Consider the following 24,803-nt stretch of genomic DNA (forward strand, 5'->3'; position numbering starts at 1 on the left):
TGTAATTCCGGCCTAGCAAACTTCGACTTGAGGTCAACAGTCCTGGAGGCACCGCCTGTCAAGCTAGGTAACATAAAAACATCATCATCATCATCAGCCTGGTTACGCCCACTGCAGGGCAAAGGCCTCTCCCATATTTCTCCAACAACCCCGGTCATGTACTAATTGTGGCCATGCCATCCCTGCAAACTTCTTAATCTCATCCGCCCACCTAACTTTCTGCCGTCCCCTGCTACGTTTCCCTTCCCTTGGAATCCATTCCGTAACCCTTAATGACCATCGGTTATCTTCCCTCCTCATTACATGTCCTGCCCATGCCCATTTCTTTTTCTTGATTTCAACTAAGATGTCATTAACTCGCGTTTGTTCCCTCACCCAATCTGCTCTTTTCTTATCCCTTAACGTTACACCTGTCATTCTTCTTTCCATAGCTCGTTGCGTCGTCCTCAATTTGAGTAGAACTCTTTTCGTAAGCCTCCAGGTTTCTGCCCCGTAGGTGAGTATTGGTAAGACACAGCTATTATATACTTTTCTCTTGAGGGATAATGGCAACCTGCTGTTCATTATCTCAGAATGCCTGCCAAACGCACCCCAGCCCATTCTTATTCTTCTGATTATTTCCGTCTCATGATCCGGATCCGCCGTCACTACCTGCCCTAAGTAGGTGTATTCCCTTACGACTTCCAGTGCCTCGCTGCCTATTGTAAATTGCTGTTCTCTTCCGAGACTGTTAAACATTACTTTAGTTTTCTGCAGATTAATTTTTAGACCCACTTTTCTGATTTGCCTCTCCAGGTCAGTGAGCATGCATTACAGTTGGTTCCCTGAGTTACTAAGCAAGGCAATATCATCAGCAAATCGCAAGTTACTAAGGTATTCTCCATTAACTTTTATCCCCGATTCTTCCCAATCCAGGTCTCTGAATACCTCCTGTAAACACGCTGTGAATAGCATTGGAGAGCTCGTATCTCCCTGCCTGACGCCTTTCTTTATTGGGATTTTGTTGCTTGCTTTGTGGAGGACTACGGTGGCTGTGGAGCCGCTATAGATATCTTTCAGTATTTTTACATACGGCTCGTCTACACCCTGATTCCGTAATGCCTCCATGACTGCTGAGGTTTCGACAGAATCAAACGCTTTCTCGTAATCAATGAAAGCTATATATAAGGGTTGGTTATATTCCGCACATTTCTCTATCACCTGATTGATAGTGTGAATACGATCTATTGTTGAGTAGCCTTTACGGAATCCTGCCATGTCCTTTGCTTGACAGAAGTCTAAGGTGTTCCTGATTCTATTTGCTATTACCTTAGTAAATAGTTTGTAGGCAACGGACAGTAAGCTGATCGGTCTATAATTTTTCAAGTCTTTGGCGTCTCCTTTCTTATGAATTAGGATTATGTTAGCGTTCTTCCATGATTCCGGTACGCTCGAGGTCATGAGGCATTGCATATACAGGGTGACCAGTTTCTCCAGAACAATCTGTCCACCATCCTTTAACAAATCTGCTGTTACCTGATCCTCCCCCATACATAAACATAAAAACAAAAGCTCAGCAAAGACCAGAGGAGTTGCGTTTGTTTCCGCTTCTTCGGATTTTCTGCGCATTCACGCCATGACCAACTCGCCGACATCACTGTCCTAAAACAATGCGAATTCGATACAAAGGTAAGAAATTAAGAAACTGTCTTCGCAAGAGTGCAGCCCGCATGCATTGAAAAGCACGGCGGCTGAACTTACTCCAATTTTAGGCGGCCGAAAATTTTGAAACTCTTAATAAGGAATGAACTGGTTATGACTGGTTGGCAGCCTTGTTCGTCGCCTTATTTGAAGCAGAGAAAGAACGAATAGCCTCGGCCATATCGCACAGCGTGTGTGCACATTCTCGAACGTTATAGCTGAAAATTGCGATTCCGAGGTCAACTACGCGTGCACCAAAGCTTTGCAGCTCCACTATATCCGGCGCACAGAGACAGACGGATGGCGCGTTCAACACTGACCCCAACCACTGGCACGCGTCGGCAAGCTTCGGCACGCGACCACTGGACCGATGCTCCGACGCGCGCCGAAGCTCGCTCCTCGGCTGCGGCGCACGGCTGCTGGACTGTTTTGTCTTCATCTGTCAAAGTCCGGCCTAAAGGAGCCTGCTGTAAACTAAGCTTGAAACAATAAGTTAATGATCTGTATGCTCTTTCAGTTATGAAAAACACGTTTGAATAATGAATGTACGCCTGCCGCAACAGTTTGTTTTTATTTTTGAAGTAACAATAGTGCACAAAATATCGACATCAGCGCTCGCGCATCGTCTGTCTGCAAAATCGAAAAACTGTTGTACCATTTCATTTTTTGGTAGCTCATTGCACAGCCAATTATGTAAGAATTAGGCGTGCAAAGTATAATTGAAAAAAATCTGTGTTGGAAATGTCACGTCGTAGAGAGGTTGAAAAATGATGCAGACTCAATTGGAACGATAGCGGCGAGTAATGTCGGCAATCGTCTAAAATCTCATCTGTGGGCCAAGCGCGTCGGTTTGCATACATCAGTTGTCGAAAGTGCCAGCGCATTCGCTGGTGACCGCGCGCCTACCAGAAACTACTACACAATTCGTGTCGCGTATGCAATGAGATTATGCAAGGTTTGTCGACAACAGACAACCGACAGAACCATCGATAACATTCGCGAAACTTCCGATACGTCCCGGCGCATCCTGCACCGAGCGATAACGATAACATATTTAGCCGGTGAAATATGGTCACCGGATAATGTATCCGTGTCAATTTAGTTATGCTTATTGGGGCGTGAAAAAAAAAAAAAAACGTGATAAAGTGGGTTCTGAGAAAATCTGCAAAAAAGAATTGAAACACCTGTAGCACCCCCCCCCCCCCCCTAAAAAAAAATCTAGACTAGGTAAAATTTGCGCGATTCGTAGCTTGTCTCTTCCCGATTCTTGATTCTGTCAAATCTAGCCCATGGAGCACCTCATTTATTATTCTAGGTTGTTTTGATGCATCAACGCCGCATCAGGAGGCCTTCACATTGAGTGTATATTGCTAGAAAATATTTTTACAGTGTAAGGCCTATGTTCTATTGTAACTGGTTTCAACATGTCAAGTGTGTATTTCTGGACATTAATGAAATGACATACCATGAGATAAAGCAAGCTTGAGAATTGGAGGGTTTGAGTAGGGGTCTTTCGTTGCCCTTTGCCAAGTCGTACTATTGAAGTGCTTGTTCGAATGTATGGCGGTAGCTCATTTGCATAATATAAGAAATATATATCATCATCAGCAGCAGCAGCCTGATTACGCCCACTGCAGGGCAAAGGCCTCTCCCATAGTTCTCCAACCACCCCGGTCATGTACTAATTGTGGCCATTTTGTCCCGGCAAGCTTCTTAATCTCATCCGCCCACCTAACTTTCTGCCGCCCCCTGATACGCTTCCCTTTCCTTGGAATCCAGTCCGTAACCCTTAATGACCATCGGTTATCTTCCCTCCTCATTATATGTCCTGCCCATGCCCCCCATTTCTTTTTCTTGATTTCAACTAAGGTGTCATTAACTCGCGTTTGTTCCCTCACCCAATCTGCTCTTTTCTTATCCCTTAACGTTACATCGATCATTCTTCTTTCCATAGCTCGAGGTATGGAACATTTTTACAATTTATACACTTCGTCATCACACACACAAAAAATACCATTTTATTGTTTTCAGCCTGCTATGATGTTTTGACTGAGAAAGATATATTCAATTTGTTCTGTGAGGCACGCAATAATTGCTGTGACATATTATTTTATTGCACAACACTGGATAGAGTGGCCATCCTTTATTAAAATTCAGAAGAAATTAATAGCACAATGCATATGATCAGGCACATAGCATATTATCATGGCACTTTATTAATTCATGCCCTTTTATTTAATTGCACCAAAAGCTACTGCACTGAAATAATATACTAGTACATACTTAAAAAGCACGATTTTATACTACGATAATATTCAATCATTAAAATGTTTATATATTGCCCAGAAACAGCCAGAGAGCCTTCATACTGGTGCACTTAACGAGCAATATGTGAGACAAAATGTACAGAAACATGAATGTGGTAGACAAAAAAATGCAAGATAGAGAAACAAATTGGGAAAAAAGGCAACGAGGAAGAGTAAAAGGGAGTTAATCATACATGATTATCTACAGAAAAGACGGGGAAATGCGGGAGATGGAGATTCAAGACGATGAGCAAAACGTGAACAAGGTGAATGCGGAGCCAACGTTTCGACAAGTGGACGTTTCTGCAAGGCGACTTCCCTCGACACAGTGCCGCCAGCAGGAGCCGAAGTTGCACTGTCGCCGTTGCGAAGCTCCATGACGGGTACGGGGAACGTCCACCTCCACCAAATTAATGTTACGTGTAGCTGAAGCCCAACGCTATATACACTTTATTTACAGGGACACTAACGGAAGGCCAAAATGGCGACGCTATTTCAAGCGGGCCCACGTCGTCTTCCTCTTCCTTAGTGCAGCCACACTGTGGCGGCTGCTCCGTGGGGTTCTTCTAAAGGGGAGAGGGTGGGAGGTGGGAGGATGAGGAAACGAGGGGATAATGTGTTAGCGTGTCGCTTTGAGAATAAAGGAACGCTGTGTACAAGGTAAAAGCCAGAGACCTTAGTGCAGCCACACTGTGGCGGCTCCTCCGTAGCAATATATAGGTGGGGTTCTTCTAAAGGGGAGAGTGTGTTAGGTGGGAGGATGAGGAAACGAGGGGACAATGTGTTAGCGTGTCGCTTTGAGAATAAAGGAACGCTGTGTACAAGGTAAAAGCCAGAGACCCTCCCCCCCTACCCCCCCCCCCCCCCATCCCGTGTCTGCCAATACACGCGTGTTAGCAGGCGTGTCATGGGCGTCTAACACGCCGGCTGAGAGAAAAAAAAAGGAGGGGGAAGGAAAGGAAAAAAAAAAGGGGGGGATACGCCAAGAAATCTAACTAAGTGTTGTTGCCTATAGCTTGAAGTTTAGCATAGCGCATAGATTCTAAAGCTCCCTTTGAATCGTTTATGCCTATTGGTTGCAATGTCTTGAACTTATGGATAAGGTATCATTCTCTGTATTTTCTTTCTCGTTCAAAATGGAAATTTGACTGTAAGATGTAGAGTTTAAGTTCATCAAAGTTATGACCTTGTTGGTAGTAATGCTCGGCGACGGCTTTGGGAAGCTCTTTAGCTGTGTCCACGCGATGTCCGTTTAATCTGACGTTCATTGATTGTCCTGTTTCACCGATATATTGTTTCTTACAGAAGGAACCATCAAGCATACAAATCACATCCGAACTTGTACAAGTGAAGCTAGATTTGACTTCATGTGTATAGCTATTTGCGGTGCTTTTAATTTTAATGTCACTTTGAAGGTGCCTGCAGGTTTTGCACCTAGGGCGACAACATGCTTTTATTACGGGGGAATGCTGCTGGCTGACTTTTGCGTGCACTAACATGTCTTCAATGTTCTTGTTTCGGCGATTGGTAACCCTGGGTACATCCGGGAACGCTTTTCGCAGACGCTGGTTACTTGATAATATTGGGTGGTATTTTCTTAGGATGTTGTTTATGTTTGGGAGTGTAGTAGAATATTTTGTTATAAAGGCCGGCGGTCTGTCAGATTCTAATGTGGGCTGTCCTTCGCCAATTCCGACTGTCTCTCCAATCTTGACGCGGCATCATAAGCTCTATCGAGAGCAACTTGGGGATAGTTCCTTTCTGCTAGCGTTGATTTAAGGTCATTTAGGTGGTGGATATAATCGTGGTCTTCGCTTCAGATTATGTTTCGCTTGTCCGACAAAAATTCCTTGCTTGCAATGTCGCGGGTGATGACTGTTGTCGTCTAAATATTGCTGGCTATCTGTAGGCTTCCGGTAAAGTGTCGTTCTCAGTTTTCCGTTTTCTATGTAGACCGTCGTGTCCAGGAAGTTGATCTGACTAGGAGAGTGGTGAGCAATAAATTTAATATTCGGGTGAAAGCGATTGAAATGGCTAATAAGGTCGGTTAAGGCGCTTGTGCCGTGTTCGCATATTATAAATATGTCGTCAATGTAACGAAGATATGTGTGGGGTTTTAAAGGGTAGGATTTCAGCAGGTCTGCTTCAAGCTGTCCCGTGAAAATGTTCGCATACGTGGGAGCGAATGGCTTCAGCGCAAGACGCCCATAGGCATAGCAGCCGGAGGCTTCGCAGCTTCTGATTGGTTGATGCCTGCGACGCATCGCAGCCTCTCATTGGTGCACGCCGGCGCAGCTTCACCTCGCGTCGGCAAACTTCTAGCATCGGCAGTAGACATAATCGCTGCGCGTCGTCACGCTTCGCCGTGTTCCCGACAGACGCTTTGGACGCTTCAGCGCGTGCCGAAGCTTTCCGACGTGTTCCAGTGGTTGGGGCATAAGATTGTGATGTAAAGTGATGCGTCTACTTAATAATGTCTCATTTGCCGTGATGCAGGCGGAATAAGTGCGAAGAGGAAAAAAAAACGGCCGTGGCTTAGCTTGGTTAAGCCTGGTGATTGCGAAGCAATAGTGTGACCGTAGCGCCCCCGGTGAGAGGAGCGGGAGTTAGGCCGCCGTTGGTGGCTACCGCCTCGCCTCGCGACGGCGTGAGATGGGGCCCCGTTTTTACACAGCTGGTATGACGTCACTCTCGGTCACGTGGTGTGACGTCACGCAGCGAGGTCACGGTAAAGGTCAGTGGTGCCTACCAGCGCCTCGCCACGGAACGGGCTGAAGTGCGACCTAAAGTAGTATTGCTTCGCAATAAAAATTGCTGACGTGGGATTATAATGCAGGGCCAAGTTGGTTTGCAGAGCACTCAGTGGCTTTACACCTACTCAACAACAACAACAAAGCTCAAGTGCGAAATGCGCCCATTTTGTTTAAAGTTGCTCTCCGATGATCGTAAGCGTTTTTTTTTTTTTATTGCCTAGAAAATGAGTGCGATGTTCGTGACTTCTTCAGGCACGCAAGTAGTCACTGATCCATATATTTGCCGTGCTTTCAGCTCTTCACCGTGCAGATTGACACGACTGATGAAATTGCGCTTACGGGACGAAGTGGTAAGTGATTCCGAGCTTCTCGTGGGAAGGCACCTTGGTTGTGCGCGCTATCACATGAAACCCAATTTCACCGCAACGGGCCTCATTCAGCTGTCTCCTGTGTACACGCAGGATCAAGCAGCCTTTCAGTTTTGCGGCAGACCAGCTGAAAGTTTCGATAAACGGCACAGTTACGATAACTTTGATCTTATCCCATGTGGGAAGAGACTGGCCAGGAATGTAACTGATAGGCAATTTGAAAGTACATGCTATGTTATCCATGAACTGAGACCAGGACAGGAGCACAGCGTGGGACAGCAGTGCGGCAAACTGCAGAGGGTGGCTCGCTGGGGCCCGATCCGGTGTTCACGTCGCTGGAGAACGCAAACCTGACGGGCGTCCTGTGCTTCTCCGTGCTGCTGGGCCTAGTGCTGTCGGCGTTCCGCGACGAGCAGAACGTGGTGCTCAACGTCTTCGTCAGCCTGAGCAACACCCTGATGGCGGCCACGCACATGCTGCTGTGGTTCTCGCCCGTGGGACTCTGCTCCGGCAGCATGGCGCTGGTGCTTGGCGCCGGAGATTTGCAGGTGCGCTGGTGCCAAGCTGCGCTGCGTCGCTCTGATGAGTCTGCAGGGGGGCACAGCGCTTTTCGTTCGCATGTGCCACTTGAAAAGGCGGCAGCGCAAGAAATTATGCAGATCCCGCGTGTGGGAATCGATGTGAGCGTAGCATTCCGTGCTGGGTGCTTTGATTGACGATAATCAGCGGTGATGTTGACGGCTAAAGCGTAATTTCTTCAATGTTTAGTCTAACACGAGAGTGGTGAGTTGATGGCACCACTGCTGTTTGTCTGCGTATAGTACACCGAACACACAGGGAGAGTTGTTTGCTTGAGGCGTTGGTGTGCGCCATCTTTGATAACCTCTGAGAGGGTTGAACACAGTCATTGCCCCCCATGGCACATCGCATTGTGACAGAATTATTAAACTTCACTTGGATTATGGGGCTGTAGGTGGCAAAACCAGAGCCGGAGTATGAGGCACGCCGTAGCGGCGGAGTTCGGATTAATTTTGGCATTGCGGTGTTCTTTAAGCGCTCGTGCGTTTTCTATTCCGCCCCGTCGAAATGCGGCTTCCGCGGGTGGGATCAAATCCACGGCCTCTACCAATGCCATAGCCGCAAAACTAGCGGCGGGGCCAGAAGTGTTGATTTGAAGGTCGACCGCTTCCGTAGTGTCGCCTGGACCCTGCGGTGCGCCTTAGGAGGAAGCTTCAGCTCGAGTGCTCCTATCTAAATACATGTAAAAGGAGAATTCGTTTTTCTTGGCAACCACAGCACCAAATTTGACGAGGTTTGTTGCATTTAAAAGAAAAACTTAAAATCTAGTGACTGTTGGTTTCCAATTTTTTAGTTAAGTCGTGAATTTTTTATTAAAAATTGGCAAAAATCAAAAATTTTCAAAAACGAAACTATGAAGTTTACAACTCTGTAACTCAACCACTAAAAATGATAATACAATTCTGTGAATTGCATCTAGTAGTACATCCAAAGCGGACAAAATTGATATGTTACATATGAATATAAAAAAAATTTAATTATAGGGAAATACAACTTTTGCAAAACCGTTGTAACCAACGTAACAAATTCACGTAAGATGTAAAATGACATATTGAATTTGTCCGCTTTGAATGATCTAATGGATGCCGCTTACAGAACCGCGATATCAGTTCTCGATGCAGAGCTATGAATTTGTAAACTTTGTGCTTCTATTTTTTTCAAACGGTCAAATATTTGAAAATTGATTTAAGAAAATTCAAGCCCTAAATCGAAATTCCGCTTCCAACAGTCACTAGAATTTAACTTTCTCTTTCAAATGCAACAAATTTCATCAATATCGGTGCAGGGGTTATCTCATAAAAACGTTTTTGCGCTTTACATGTATTTGAATAGGCCGCGTCGGAGTTAAGCCCGAGCTAAAGCTTCCTCTTAATGCGGCTCTGCGTCTGCACGCCCTGCGTAGTCTGTCCGCCTGACATATTTGTATGATGTTTATTTTTCAGAAATAGCAGCAACGTACTGTACCGCACCATGAACTTAAGCTTATCCGCTTTCCCCGTAACCGCCGTCGTATGGTATAGGGTTTGCTTGCCTTCTCGCGTCACTTCCCCCTCCCTCCCTTGTATGGGAACTGCCTCTTCTCCTCCCTCCACCCTACAGTTAAAAAGAAAAAAATCAGCATTGATTTAGACATGGTGAAGATCTTGGATGGCAAGGCTAAAGGCAGAACATTGTCTGCCTGACTAAGGCCCTTTCATCCATACATTGCTCAACGGTAAGGTGGCATATCATGAAATATAGTATACACACATATCAATAGCGTGTATTACACATACATAGCATACATTACAAACACACGTGCATTAAATACAAGATTCTTTGTACAACTTTCTAAGTAGAATATACAATCACAATATGAAACAGACTTAAAATAATGATACATAAAACACACAAGAAACCAATTAGCACAATGTCAATCAGAAAGGGAAAGCAAATATTTTTTCATAGCACTTTTAAAGCAGTTTAATGATCTGAAGTTTTGCGCAATAGTGATCGTGTTAGGATGTGCATTTACGACGGAGGGGACTAAGTATGCTAGTTGTTTTCTGCCGTAGTTAGTCCTGCAAAATGAAACTCTAATATGGTCATGCCTGTAATTGTATTGGGTGTAACTTTAGAGGTAGTTTTGATAAAAAATGAGTGAATTTTTTCTCGAGTTCGCCTCGTATGTATATAGCGAGCTCAAGTTCGTATAGTTAGTTTTTAAAAGTCCATGTTTCAAGAAAAAAGGTGCCGTGTGATCGCGGGGTCCAAGGTTTTCAACACAGCGAACTGTTTGTTTTTGGAGACATATCAGTCGATCCAGGTTTGATTGGAATGCAGTCCCCCATAGCAACAGGCAATAACTAACATGGGACTGAATTAAAGCATAATACAGACGGCGTTTCAACCAAGTAGGAGCAAGGTATCTAATCTTAAACAATATGCCTGTTGACCTACAAATAGTAGAGTGAATCTTCGTTACATGAGGTGTAAAACTCAGGTTCTCATCAACAAGCACACCTAAAAATTTAAAAGCTGAAGTCCGCTCGATTGCACAACTATTGAACTTTACACAAAAGCACAGTCATCAAGCCTATTTCTAGGCTCAAAAACCACATATATTTAGTTTTAGTGACGTTTAACTGTGGCTGGTTTGCTGATAACCAAACTAAAAGTTGATCTAACCAATTATTAGCTGTAATTTCTAGCAGACGTAGACTGTCACCTGAGAAAAACTAACTTGTGTCGTCAGCACACAAGACTATATCTGGAGTAAGCTGTATGTTTACAATATCGTTATCGTATAGAATAAAGAATAGTGGACCCAAAATTGACCCTTGAGGGACACCGAGTGCAATTTCTTTTGTGAACAAAACCCATTGTAACACGTGTATTGCTGTCTGGTAGTAAAGTAATCTTGAATCAGTTTTAGGGCCACTCCGCGAACTCCGTAGTATGATAGTTTATTGAATACGATGGCGTGTTCAATGGAGTCGAAAGCTTTTCTAATATCCAGGAAAAGACCAACCGTATATAGTTTGTTCTTCGTGTTACCGAGGAGTTTTTCTTTGATCTTAACAAGTGCTATTTCAGTATATCTGTGTTCGCGGAAGCCAAACTGTTGGTCCACAAGGGCGTAGTTTTTATCTAGAAATTTAGTTAGTCTTCACTTTAGGAGTCGTTCCAACACTTTTGAGAAAGGTAGTATGGATATCGGTCTGTAATTTTTTACGTCAGCGACAGAGCCTCTCTTATGCTATACAATCACTTTGGCAATTTTCATAGAATCGGGAAAAATGTCATTCGCGAAAGCACTGTTACATATATGGCATAATGGAGCCGAGACAACATCAGCAACATATATGATTGGTGCTTCTTTTATGCCATCAGTATCTGTTGCAGTGTCCTTTTTCAAAGCCTTAAGAACGGAAAACAGTTCCATTTCAGTGCAAGGTGATAGGAAGGTAGAATTGGAGGTATCGTGGTTTAGAAATTTATCAGATGCCAGTAATGAACCGCCAGAGTGGTATGACCCACCAGCAAGTAAAAAGTGATCATTGAATTTATTGGGCAAGGAAGTTTCACTGTATTCAGTGTCATCAAACGTTAGAGTATTCGGGTTTGTGTTATACTGGGTTGCTTTTAACCTGCGAACTGCATTCCATAATTTCTTTGGATTGATACCGTGGAAAACACGTTCTAAAGTCAGCTTGTTTCTTATTTTCTTGTATTCACTTGGTACAGCTAGATCCCTGTACCAAATAAATGTATCAAATAATTTGTCACGTTTCTGCATTCTTTTATACATCTCTCGAGTTACCCACGGCTTCCTAGCTTTCGTGTAGGTCCTTATTTGTTGTAATGGGAAAGCAGCATCATAACACGACTTTATTATCTAAATAAACGTATCACACGAAATATTCGGATCATTTTCACTATATCAGGGTGTCTACCAACCGGGAAAACCGGGAATTCTCAAGAATGTTTAGTAGTCTGGAAAAACTCAGGAAATTTGTGCCTCTATAAGGGAAAATTAGCTGTAATTTTATTGAAAGGGCCGAAAATTGCGGTAACGCTGGCTCGAGTTACAGAGAGGGATCGTAATGAATCGTCTTTGACTCCCTGTCGTCAGCTGGAGGAGTTGCCAGTGTACAGTCAACGACCGACTTTCCGGATTCCCGATAATTTGGGCGGCTTCGCGGCCCCACCACGTCCCCCATAGAGTCAATGTATCAGAACGTCTGAAATTTCGGACGCAAGAACTCTTCACCGTCCAAATTTCCAGACGTTTTTCCGTGACCGCACGTCCAAAACGGCATTAATCAAAGCCACCACCGCTGCCATTTTGATTACCTCGCCGCCTCGAACCGGCGCTCTCGCACGCAGATCCGCTGGCAGCCGCGGTAGCCACCACTGCGGCAACGCTAGGCCTAGCTGCTTCGACGTTCGCTATGAAGCTTCTTGCCGTTGGGTGCCGCGTTTTTTATTGAAGGAAGGAAGGAAGGAAGGAAGGAAGGAGGGAAGGAAGGAAGGAAGGAAGGAAGGAAGGAAGGAAGGAAGGAAGGAATTCGCTGCTGTCAGCACTGGCGCGGACTCCGCCTGTGAGGTCTTTGCGATTGTCTTAGATGCTTGGAAAGCACGGTGCGTTGCATAATGCTGGTTCCCGAAAGTCAGCTTTGCCTCTGTACAGAAATTTTTCTTGGTGAAGCATACGCAAAAGTATTGCAGTGAAGCATAACAAGCGTGGGAAGGGGCTATTGCCACGGCACACAGTATATATTCCTTAATTATACACGCGTGCACCCGGTATTTCCTGTGACAGTACGAGCACCGATATGCCTAATACGTGTACCGACAGGCTTGCAGAGTGTTTTCGAATGTGCCTGTGGCGGATTGAGCCCTTAAGGGAAGTGAATGACATGCATTTATTTTTTTCCAACTGGCCGATTTTTCGGACGTTCTCGCGGCTCTTAAGGAGTTCGAAAAATTGGACGGAGACTGTGCAACTGACCAAGAAGATGCTTCAAATGGTCCGTGGGGTGAACGAGTGGCGGAAGGCGGACAAGAACAGGAAGGACCTACGCATTGGGGAATGAACGGGAAAGGAAGCGTACTGCCGCCGTTTTGAGCTAAAAAAAAAAAAAAACAGTTTGGCTGATGCTGAGATGCAGGTGTCCCTCATAAACTCTTTAAAGAGTATGTCAGGACAGTTGAGGTTGACCTACGAGCTGTTAATTGAGAGAGAATCTCAATTGTGACAATGTTCGGGCCTCCTATCACTGAGCTTGCTATCAGTTGATAGAAATAGCTCATATTGGAAAATATTTGCTTCTGTATGCATCTCCTTTTTATTGGTATTTGAGAATGTCCGACTCGATTTGAAATTTTTTTCAAAGACATTTTATTTGCTGTGCATTTTACTAACCCTCCCTTCTATTCTTTTTTTGAATAACATAAACACTACTCCTTAGTATTCAAATTGCATTAAGTCATTTTTAAAATTTTTTTCATATGCTTACTAGAGACTGACAGCATCGGGCGATATGGTTTCAGCCCGTCTTGACATAAAACATTGTTCTGCACCACTCGGGGAATTGTGCAAAGGCACTCAGGTGAAACCTAGAAAACTCAGTGAAATTGGAAATGCCAACTTGGTAGACACCCTGTATATACTTTAGACCAGTCTGTATCCTCTATCATTGAGCGAAAAGCACTCATATTCTCATCGCTAAAGTGGCGACAGAAAGAAAGCTGACATCGAAAACGCCTTCTTTTGTTCTCATGTCGTGGCAAAAAACAAAATACTGGCAAATGATCACTTGAATCAGAGGTGAGCAAATTCCCCAAAAAACATCATTGGGGTCGTGGTTCGTTATGCATATATCAATTTATGATTCAAAATCTGGCGTTATTCTGGTTGAATAACCAGAATAAGTGACAGGCAGGTGACACGCAGGTGTGAGGATACATGTTCCTTAATGCTCTCATACACTGTGTTGAACATGGTTGCGTGACATAATGGACACTTCAAAAGTTGAACAGTGCGTTGTTGGGTGGTTTTTGACAGCTGAAGACGTTTCCCAAAGAGAAATTAGTCGCCGTATGGCTGCCCTGTACGTTGAAGATTGCATTTCATTGGCCACTGTGAAGCGTTGTAGCAAACGGTTCGAAAAAGGACGTGAAAGTTGCAAAGACAATCCAAGACCGGGCCGAAGCCACCGTGCAATCACCCCCAACAGAATTGCAAATGTTGATGAGGTGCTTAGACAAGAACGGTGGATAAGTATCGATGAACTGGCATCAGTCACGGTTCTGTTCACAGCATAATTCATGAATATCTCGGTCATCGGCTCTTGTGTGCGCAATGGATGCCCAAGATTTTGAACCACCGCCAGAAGGAGGAGAAGTTCGGCGTTGCCTTGACTCATATGGTCCGGTAGCAGAATGAGGGTGACGACTTTTTGTCTGCAATTGTGACCGGGGACGAATCATGGTGCCACTACTACGAGCCTGAAACACGACGACAAAGCTTACAGTGGAAACATTTGAATTCAGCAGCCCCAAAGACAGCAAAGGCCGTCATTGCTGCCGGAAGTGTTTACTTTTTTTTCGATTGTCACGAGCCATTATTGATCGAATTTTCTAAACATGGAAAGTCTATCAATCGTTTCTGATATTGTGAAACGCCGGATCGGCTATGTGTGGCTATCAAGAACAACCGACGTGGAAAATTAAGGAATGGGGTCATCTTGCTCCACGACTATGCCCGTGCCCACGTCGCTGATGTGGTAAATACAAAACTGGCAAAGTTCAAGTGGGAAACGCTGCAACACCTGCCATACAGCCCAGACCTGTCGCCTTGCGACTTCCAAATTTTGGGGCACTTGAAAGAACAGCTCAAGGGAACCAGATTCGTGTCGTACGATGACATGAAAGAGTACACTCTAAGAACAGTTTACACACTTTGGCGTGCCCCTTCTGCCACACAACGATAATCGTCATCTACCTTGATGCGTTTCCTTTCTTTATCGCTGCGAGCCCGGAACTTTCCAGTAGCGAACGGCACGCACGTTATCAGAAGGGGCACTCCAAAGGATGTAAACTGTTCTATGCTGATAACGCGCGTGCCGTTCGTTACTGGAAAGTTCCGGGCTCGCAACGATAAAGAAAGGAAACGCATCAAGGCAGATGACGATTATCGTTGTGCGGCAGAAGGGGCACGCCAAAGGGTGTAAACTGTTCTGAGAATGTAGTTACAGATTTTCTGAAGCAGCAACCCAAGGAGTTTTATGAGATGGGAATTACACGACTCGTTAGTCAGTTGGAAAAATGCCTTAATGCTCATGGAGACTACCTTTAAATGTGGAACCCCGTTTGTCATATATTCGCATTTGCTAATTTTCATTTGACTCGCCCTCGTACACTTCCTATGGAGTGCCCCTTCTGCCACACAATAATTATCGTCGCCTATTTTTATGCGTTTCCTTTCTTTAACGCTGCGAGCCCGGTACTTTCCAGTAACGAATTGCATGCGCGTTATCAGCATGATAGCATTCCCGACACGAAATGAGCGAGCGCGGCGTTTTCAAGAAAGGAAATGCAGGCAAGACAGGTGACGGTTATTGTTGTGTGGCAGAAGGGGCACTCCAAAGGGTGTAAACTGTTCTTAGAGTGTATATTTTGCAGAACTCCTGTTTTTTCTGTGTGCTCTGTGTTGCGACTATAATTTCGGTGCAATGACTCACAATACACGACCGGTGAAAGCTGCTTCTGCGTAACACATTGTAACAAAGGACAGCGCGCCATTGAGGGTTTTCCGTGGCTTTACATATGAATAAAAATGCAAACAAGGTTCTTGAAGGACAAAGTTTTAATAAATATTGGTCCTCAACTTGTTCATTTCATGGTCTTTGCATTTTTCATATGAGCGGCATGCACTGCTTTGCTGGCTTCAAACTTATATAATTCTAAAGTTCATGTGACATTTTCTAAACTTAAGTAGACAGATAACCTGGATGCATTGACATCAATTATTTCGGACACAAGTTTCTTATGAAAAAATACCCATTTTACTTGTCTTGACAGTGCGTAGCATTCAAGAATTCGTTTGCAGCATCTTTGGCAATGACAATGCAGTTATTGTTCATGTATTTGATCCCACTACGAATTTTATAAAGAGGACGCCGAACTGCAACGAGAGTAGTGAACACACCCATCGTGAACACACACCCCACTTTGGGCGACATACACTGCTCCGCACTTTAAAGGAATTAGACTACACTTTTTGAGCATTGAACAAAAGTCTGCATGCGTTTTGCGCCGCGTTCATGTTGCTGGGTGTCCGCCGGGTCGGTCAACCTGGAAAGCTCTGACAGCTTGTAGAACACGACTTTTACGTCGTAACGCTGGGCCACCTTTTTCAGATTATTTGATAGCGTGTGAACGTAAGGTACCACAGCTACTTTCTGCCTACGCTGTGCACGAGCTTCACACGTTTGAGGTGGCCCTCTGCGACTGAAATGAGGATACCCGGCGTTCAGCAGTCTCGGCTTGATGGTTGAGCACTTCGTTTCGTCGCCGTCCCTGTCTTCTTTTGCGCTGCCGCCTTTTCGTACATGTACAAACACAACCAATTCGCCACACTAATCACTCCTTTCCCGAGTCAAAAAAGAAGAGTAAGAAAAGCTCAAGTATAAAGCAAATGTCCTGCAACCTGTATACAGAATTCGTGGGGTTGTTTGCCGGGAACAAACCTTTCGGTACACTGCACAGCGCAGGTAGGCGTATACGAAGGTGTGCATTGTTGCTTAAGGCAAAAGACCACCGAGTCGACGGATTTTCTTCGAGGGCAGAGTACGCTCTGGCTCTCATAGCCAATTACGGTCGCCTCCGGGACTTTGTCGAAGCTTATTTGCCCCTTGTGAAGTCTCGTACAATCGCTTGTGGTAGGTTTATTGGCAAAGTGTCGACTTATTCATGGCATGCCGGTGCGCATACGACATCCACTCCATTGGTATTCAAAGAGGCCCGCACGTCGTTTTCAGAGAAGCCGCACCCCTTGCTTGGCGATTCTTCGCTTTCAGGCACTGACCGGCGACCTGCCGATGTACGTGATGGCGTTCGTGGCGGCCATCGCCCTACACGGCCTGCTAGTGCTACCGATGCTCTACCTACTGCTTACGCGACACCAACTGGGACCCTTCTTCCGAAACATGGTCTACCCAATGTCGGTCGCTCTCGGCACGTCCTCCAGGTGCATGCTTCCAATGGCTCGTATGCGAGGTCGCCACCTATTCTCTCAACACAGCAAGAAACGCACATGCGTAGACGTGTGCAGGATAATGAGAACAGGGGTGGCCGGTGGCTATAACTAGAGCAGCATTCGAACAAAGCGCCCCAAACCGTTATTCTCCAGTCGGCGTTTTCGACATGCTTCCGAATATTATAAACTGCACCGGGTTTCATTTGAACCGAGTTGGATGATCCGATCTTTTATCTTGCCCTCATATTGTGTGACACTCACAAACATAGCAAAGTGACTGCTAATATCACAGACACGATATTGCAGAAGAAACATCGTGAATAATAGCAAATAGGTCTAAAATAGTTTCAGAAGGGTATGCTACTCGGTTTGCAATAATAAAGCCATTTCTACAACTTTAACCTAACTAGGTTGAACAAAAATTTAACAGAGAATTATGGTTCAACATGTCAATATTAAAATCACCTCCTAAATTAAGTAACAGTAGTGCTCTTTACAGGAGGAGGAATAAACTTTATTAGTAGAAATGAGCCGACGGTAAAATCGTCCGAGGTGGGCGGCTTCCCTAGTCCAGGATGCCGTGGGCCTGAGCTGATAACTTGGCCCTGCTCACCAGGCGATGCTGGTCTTCAGGGCTCGAGCTTGTCAGCTGGGCCTCCCACTGCTCGACGGTTGGTCCGGTGCTCTTTACAGTACTAAAAATAAAGAAATTGCTCAGTAAGTTCAAGAAAAGCCGCGATAATGCCCTCGGGGAGGTCGACATTACTTGGCCAGCATGTATTAGCAGATACTTACAGCGAGCATTTTGTAATCGTGGCAAGTTGCATAAAAATGAATGTTTCACTTTGCATGTACATTCCTTTGTATGTAGGGATACACCTCCAACGTGACTAGAAGTTCGATTTTTGTGGAACGTAGAAAGGTAACTTAAACTGCATTTTATTCTTGTCTTTCTCTTGTAAGTTAAACGCATCGTACTATTCTTCCACGATTACGTAAACATTACCTGAAGAAAATACATATCTAATGAGTTGTTATTTAATGAGCGCGCGTGAACGTTAATGCATTTGAACATACACTTTGGAGCTCACTAGGAAGTAAGCAAAAAGAGGAAATAATAATGCGTCAAACATATGCGTCTCATGTTTTAGTTGGAATTATAGTCGATGAAACGCAAGTAATTTGCACTCCAATATTTTCAATGTTCCGTTCATCCCTAACAGAACAGGGGCGTCCGGCGACTTTTCTTCCTTGAAGGGTTTTGTTAATAAAACCCCGGTAACTGCTGTGACGCCCAACGGATATCCTAGGGATGTGTTGAACACGTCCTTCGGGCGTCCCTCATACAGTCGTTTCGCTGCACTTTCGGTTTCCTGAGGACATGCGAGGGACGTCGCGGGGACATGCTGCGTACAGTCGGGTGCAATATGACCTGCAACACCGGTGCCCGAAGGGGGACGGTACGGCTGCGCAGGCACAGGGTATAAGTTCCAGACACAGCTTCAATTATTGGTACTTATTAAACCGGTATTTCGCATGTCGGAGCGACCGCGCAGCCCCTTCGACGAAGATCAAGGGTGTTGCAAGTCATATTGCATGCAACAGTCCATTTTACTGACTTGTCAGCGCCTTTTGCACACTGTTTGCTATATAATGTACACTATAAAAACAGTTACACCCTTTGGGGTGTATCTCTGCCACACAGCAATAATCGTCATCTACCTTGCTTGCGTTTCCTTTCTTGAAAACGCCGCGCCCGCTACTTTCCTGTCGGGAATGCTGTGTCACGCTGGTAACGCGCATGCCGTTCGTTACTGGGAAAGACTGGGCTCGCCGCGTTATAGAAAGGAATCACGGACAAGACAGATGACGATTGTTGTTGTGTGGCAAAAGGGTGTAATTTTGCTTAAGAGTGTACCAGCTCTGCTGAACAAAGCAAAAAAAAACCACACAAGAAAGCAAAGGTGGATGATAATCGAATAAAAAATTATACTCGAATTGCGAGTGGACGAATCTCGGCGGGAGTGCTGCAAGGAACAGCAATGGAGGTAAAGAAGCAAATAGTCTCGTCTGGGCAGAAGCACTATATATACATATATATATATAAACCTCAGCAGTCATGGAGGCATTACGGAATCAGGGTGCAGATGAGCCGTATGTAAAAATACTGAAAGATATCTATAGCGGCTCCACAGCCACCGTAGTCTTCCATAAGGAAAGCAACAAAATCCCAATACAGAAAGGCGTCAGGCAGGGAGATACGATCTCTCCAATGCTATTCACAGCGTGTTTACAGGAGGTATTCAGAGACCTGGATTCGGAAGAAATGGGGATAAAAGTTAATGGAGAATACCTTAGTAACTTGCGATTCGCTGATGATATTGCCTTGCTTAGTAACTCAGGAGACCAACTGCAATGCATGCTCACTGACCTGGGGAGGCAAAGCAGAAAAGTGGGTCTAAAAATTAATCTGCAGAAAACTAAAGTAATGTTTAACAGTCTCGGAAGAGAACAGCAATTTACAATAGGCAGAGAGGCACTGGAAGTCGTAAGGGAATACATCTACTTAGGTCAGGTAGTGACTGCGGATCCGGATCATGAGGCGGAAGTAATCAGAAGAATAAGAATGGGCTGGGGTGCGTTTGGCAGGCATTCTCAGATCATGAATAGCAGGTTGCCATTATCCCTCAAGAGAAAAGTGTATAATAGCTGTGTCTTACCAGTACTCACCTACAGGGCAGGAACCTGCAGCTTACGATAAGGGTTCTACTTAAATTAAGGACGACGCAACGAGCTATGGAAAGAAGAATGATAGGTGTAACGTTAAGGGATAAGAAAAGAGCAGATTGGGTGAGGGAACAAACGCGAGTTAATGATATCTTAGTTGAAATCAAGAAAAAGAAATGGGCATGGGCAGGACACATAATGAGCAGGGAAGATAACCGATGGTCATTAAGAGTTACAGAATGGATTCCAAGAGAAGGGAAGCGTAGCAGAGGGCGGCAGAAAGTTAGGTGGGCGGATGAGATTAAGAAGTTTGCAGGGACGGCATGGCCACAATTATTACATGACCGGGGTTGTTGGAGAAATATGGGAGAGGCCTTTGACCTGCAGTGGGCGTAAGCAGGCTGATGATATATATATATATATATATATATATATATATATATATATATATAGGCGAGAACGTAAAAGAACGGTTCATTAGGCAGCCTTGTGCCCGACATAGGGCAGAGCAACAGCTGTAGGTACGACAACTTATAGGCGCGCCGTTCTGCGCACTGTTCCCGTGACTGAGCATATATCTCGCGCACAGCTCGGCGACGGTGCCGACGCTGATTGCGGCAATGGAGCAAGGGCTCCGGGTGGACCCGCGGCTGGCGCGTTTCCTGGCGCCCGTCGGTGCCACAATGAACATGGACGGCACTGCCATCTACTTCATTGTCACCGTGCTCTTCGTTGCCCAGAAGAACGCCATCGCGCTCACCGTGGCACAGCACCTCGTCGTCGGGTAATGCCACTGGATATAGAACTTAGGCACAGCGGAGGCGCGTATGCACGAAAGCTTAATCGACGACAAAAAGAAAATACGAAAATACCCCAGCTGCGACCATTATGTTGCTGCCGACACGTATACGTATTATCACAAAGGTGGTACACAGTCAGTTTCTGCAGCATAAATACTGTGGCTTTGGTTAAGCATAACGTGACGGAAAGCCGTCGTTACTGGTGTTCCTGGCATCTCCGTCTGGTGTTAGGCATACGTCTACGCTATTGCATCTGCGCGACGTAGACGCAGTACCTGCGTATAGACCCACACCGCATGACCGTAACGCGCAGAAACGAGTAGCGGCGCTGCACGGTAGCGACACACAATTAATGCGATACATCGACGTAATTGTTCTGCGGAAACCCGCAACGTGTAGAAGCAATTCATGATAGGAAAATGAGGCGCCCACCCAATCGTAGCAGTTGCTATACATTGTGTCCAACAGAAGTGGGTACTGTTTATATTTTGCTGATGAAAGAGCTGAAACAAATACAGTCGACACTCCTTAATTCTACTTTACGCTTAATTTAAACGCACTGGAAAGTATAAGCGAGAAACCATTCATTGCTGTGAACGACAAACTCGCTCGAGCGTGAAATCATGCCACTTCGGTTAGTTCGGCCACCACTGGCACCCCCCCATGCGAGCAGAGGTTACTAAAAGCTGGAAACAAGAAATGCAGCAGATGCTGTAGCCAGTCCTGCAACGAGCAGGACTACTTGGGCTGTGTCTTGAACAATGTCCCTTTTTGAGGATTTTGTCTGGGCCGACGACAGTGTTGCGGGCCACTGACCGACGACATATAGTTATTGAAATGCAGTCTTGAAATAATCTCCCCACGGCGAAACGGCTGCGGTGGCGGATAGATGGCGTTGCGCTGCTGAGTTCGAGGGCGTGGGATCGACCCCGACGTCACTACTACCGCATTTTGATGGGGCAAGAATGCTCGTGTACTTCGATTTGGGTGCCCGTTAAAGAACTCCAGGTGGCCGAAGTTTATCCAGTGTCTCCTACTACGCCGTGCCTCATAATCAGAGCGTGATCCTGACAAGTAAAACTTCAGAATTTATTTTTCGACAACGACATACTACTTCAAGCAATTGACTAAAAAAATGAATTAGTTCATTTTGTTGCCGTTTGTTCATTCGACAAAATCTTGCGATCCCTCAAGGTTCAACTTAAAGGGAGTGCACCCTAGTAGAACGTTTTGATATAACCCCCTGCGGTGGCTCACAGATGGCGCTGCGCTGGTGAGAACGAGGTCGCGGGTCCGATAATTGACAACGGAAGCCGCGTCGTGTGCCGTGCTTCGCGCACGTTCACGAAATCCAGGTGGTTAAAGTCCCTCAGAGTCCGCTGTGTAGCTACGAGTCATTAAACCCCGCAATTTAAGTTTCATAACATGCCTGACGAACTTGGAGTATACTTGATGCAACATTCGTGCAACATTGTAAGCACGCAAATTTGACGTGAAGAAAGCGGGACGCTTTCTTGTCCTGCAGCGCATATAATACTCACTGCTCAACAGGTTGGTGTGCGGTCTGGCCACCCTGAGTACTAGCCCGACACCCGAGGCCGGCCGCGTGGTGCTGATGCACCTCATGATCTCGCTGGGCATCCCGCTAGACGGCGTCGGCATTCTGCTCCACATGGACTGGGTCATGTGCGTTACCGCCAGCCATGCTTGTGACATTCTAAGAGTACACTCAGGGCGAAGTCGCTCTTGTTAGTAGTGTAACAAATGTATATAATTATAGGCACTGCTGCAACCAACTAAACGTAGCCTCAGCTATTTCTGCATAAGTTGTGCTCAGTTTAAGCAAAGAAGCTTGAGTCTACGGCTCGAAAGCAAGGATGGACTCGGTAAGGCGGGTGGTCGGGACAGCGAGGTCGGCGCTTGTGTTCTCTTCCTATTGTGTCCACGTTTTGTACGCCTGGCATTTGATGCCATGGAGAGCAGCCTACACGGACCAGCTTGTACAGACATCTGTTGTTCTATGACGCAGACGTCGCCGTAATCGGAGACAACGAAAACACCCTTTGGAAGGTTAGACTCTAAATAGCAACACCACATATCAGTTCAGACTGGCAATGTATTTTCATTCATTTGGTGGCAGAGGGTTGATTACTGGTGAACTTCCCTTTGTTAAATTTCGTGGCAGGACCTGATCACCGGTACGCGAGTGTGACGTAATGAATTTCATAGAATATTTCTCTCCTCTATGCGCTGTTTTGCAGCAGGTAGAGTCCTCCAAATTAGCTAGGAGGCTTTTTTCGTAGTAGTTTCTTTTTTGAGAATGGAACTGTAGTGTTTTTTTTATGGAAACGTATACCCGAGCTGACGTCAGAATCGATGACGACACGGCCAGCTGGAGCCAGAATCTTTCATTTTGTGGGTCTTACCAAGTCACCTCTGCCGAGAGGTTCAGCCCCTATCAGATAAGCTTAATTGGCTTATTGGGCTTGCCCTCACACTCCTTTCCTTTAGCAAAGCTATATCATTTCAGGAGCCGAATCGAATGCCATGCTTATGATGATAAAGTGCAATAAGACGCACAGGACGCGCAAAATCTGACGCCCATCGTCACGCGGCCTTAGCACCCGAGGTTGGCTGCATTGCTTCAGTCGGCGGCTGCGAGAGTCGATAACCTGCATAAAACACGACCTCAGTGCTTTGATAGGTCAACGAGCGTTGCACAGGGCGTTCGCGTTGTTACACCGATGCGCGCTTCATCGTGCACTGCGCGCGTGATGTCCTCGACACGGAGCCTGGTCAAACAGCGCTCGCAAAAAGCATTTCCTGTGCCCTGCGTCGCAGAAATCGTCTGTCCACGGCGGTGAACGTGCTGGGCGACGCCGTGGTTGCCAGCGGCACGCAGGCGCTGTGCCGGTCCACGCTGGAGGCGCCCGGCCGCGGCTTGGAGCCCGAGTGAACGTGCAGCCGCGGCTACACGAGGGCGCTGCGTGTGTGCTTTAATTAAACCGCGAACAACCACTTGCAACGCATACCTACAACGTTAGGCCTTGATAGTTTCGGGCGTAGTGTAAAGAATACACCATCAGGAAATCGGGGCCCGTATTCACAAAAAAGTTCTTACGGTAGAATTGTTGCCCAGAGAAAATTTCAGCCGATCGATCTTGGTGCCGAACATATTATTAGCGAAGGTGGCTCTCCTATGGCAAAGAGCACATAGAAATTAAAAGCTTTGCCGCTACGGCCCCGGATATTTAAAACACGTGATGCGAATCGGATGTCGACGTCAATAAAGTGAGTTATAAGAACATAGCAAAGTTTTGCGCGTGCGCGCGCACATCTCGTCCGCATGCGCCCCCCAAAAAACAACGAAGTGAATTTACGGTTTCCACCTCTGTCTTTTAAATGTTAAGTATTATGTGGAAAAATACAAATAGAATGAAAACAAAATATTTGAATTATTTAAATTTATTCTAGGGCGAACGTTGTATACTATTTGGTACACGTTTAGAATGTCTAAATATGCAGGTAGAACGAGCAGCCCACTAGCCGGGTCCCTATCTCTAGACTGGCCAGGGGCGACAATACAGTGGCTTGCCAGATGTACAAAGGCTCGAGAGCGCTTGCGATGCACGTCAAGTGCCGGCCGATTTAGGGAGAACCGAAGCACCGGCCAAAAATTTGTTCAGGTCGAACCGGCACCGCGAGGGAAGAACACGGTCCCGTGTGGTGCGCATGCACCCGTAAGTGAAATCAGAATCCTAGAAAAAAAGCTCTCTCTGCTTTGAACAACGATATCCACGTGTTACTTAAAAAGGTTTGGTATAAGTTTTGTATGTGTGCGCGTGTTTGACCTCCGAGATGGCACTTGATTTCCCCAAACGCCGGCCAGAGACGTGCCGGACCGTTGAAAGCAACGCAGAAAGTTGACAATTTAGCCGATTCACTATATTTTTATAGCTAGTCTGTGTCCCCACATGCGGTAATATTGTGTATGACTTGTTGTTGACACGGTATTTTGTTGTGATAGTTAGTGCACGTCGATAGGTGCTGCCAGCATAAAGATTGCGCGAGAACGACAGAGAGAAAGCCGCTTGCTTAGAACACCGTTGTTGTCCTCTGAACGCGTGGCTCATGTACCGGCCGCCATATGGGGGATTGGCCCAGACTCGATTTTAGAAAATTGCATAGGCCATGTAGAAAAAGACGAATAAACGGAGCAGGCGGGCACTGCAAAGAAGAAGTTGGAACAATGAGTAGCTCTTTGTCTGGTTACTTCACATCTTGTTATTTTTTACACATTTTTTTTGTCCCGAAAACCTCCGTGCGGACTCGTTACCTTCATCGCA

At 45.7% G+C, this 24,803-nt stretch overlaps 1 protein-coding gene across 3 annotated transcripts in view; it reads left to right on the forward strand.

Annotated features, from left to right (window-relative positions):
- LOC135906094 (adenosine deaminase-like) overlaps positions 1-24,803 on the forward strand; it is a 102,902-nt gene that overhangs the window by 17,709 nt on the left and 60,390 nt on the right. For all 3 annotated transcript variants that reach the window (XM_070524897.1, XM_070524899.1, XM_070524898.1), the window contains one exon: positions 7,035-7,089. In XM_070524897.1, coding sequence (XP_070380998.1) covers positions 7,035-7,089 — 55 coding nt within the window. The remainder of the gene's footprint in view (positions 1-7,034; positions 7,090-24,803) is intronic.

Source organism: Dermacentor albipictus, chromosome 9, assembly GCF_038994185.2.
Source record: "Dermacentor albipictus isolate Rhodes 1998 colony chromosome 9, USDA_Dalb.pri_finalv2, whole genome shotgun sequence".
Taxonomy (NCBI): domain Eukaryota; kingdom Metazoa; phylum Arthropoda; class Arachnida; order Ixodida; family Ixodidae; genus Dermacentor; species Dermacentor albipictus.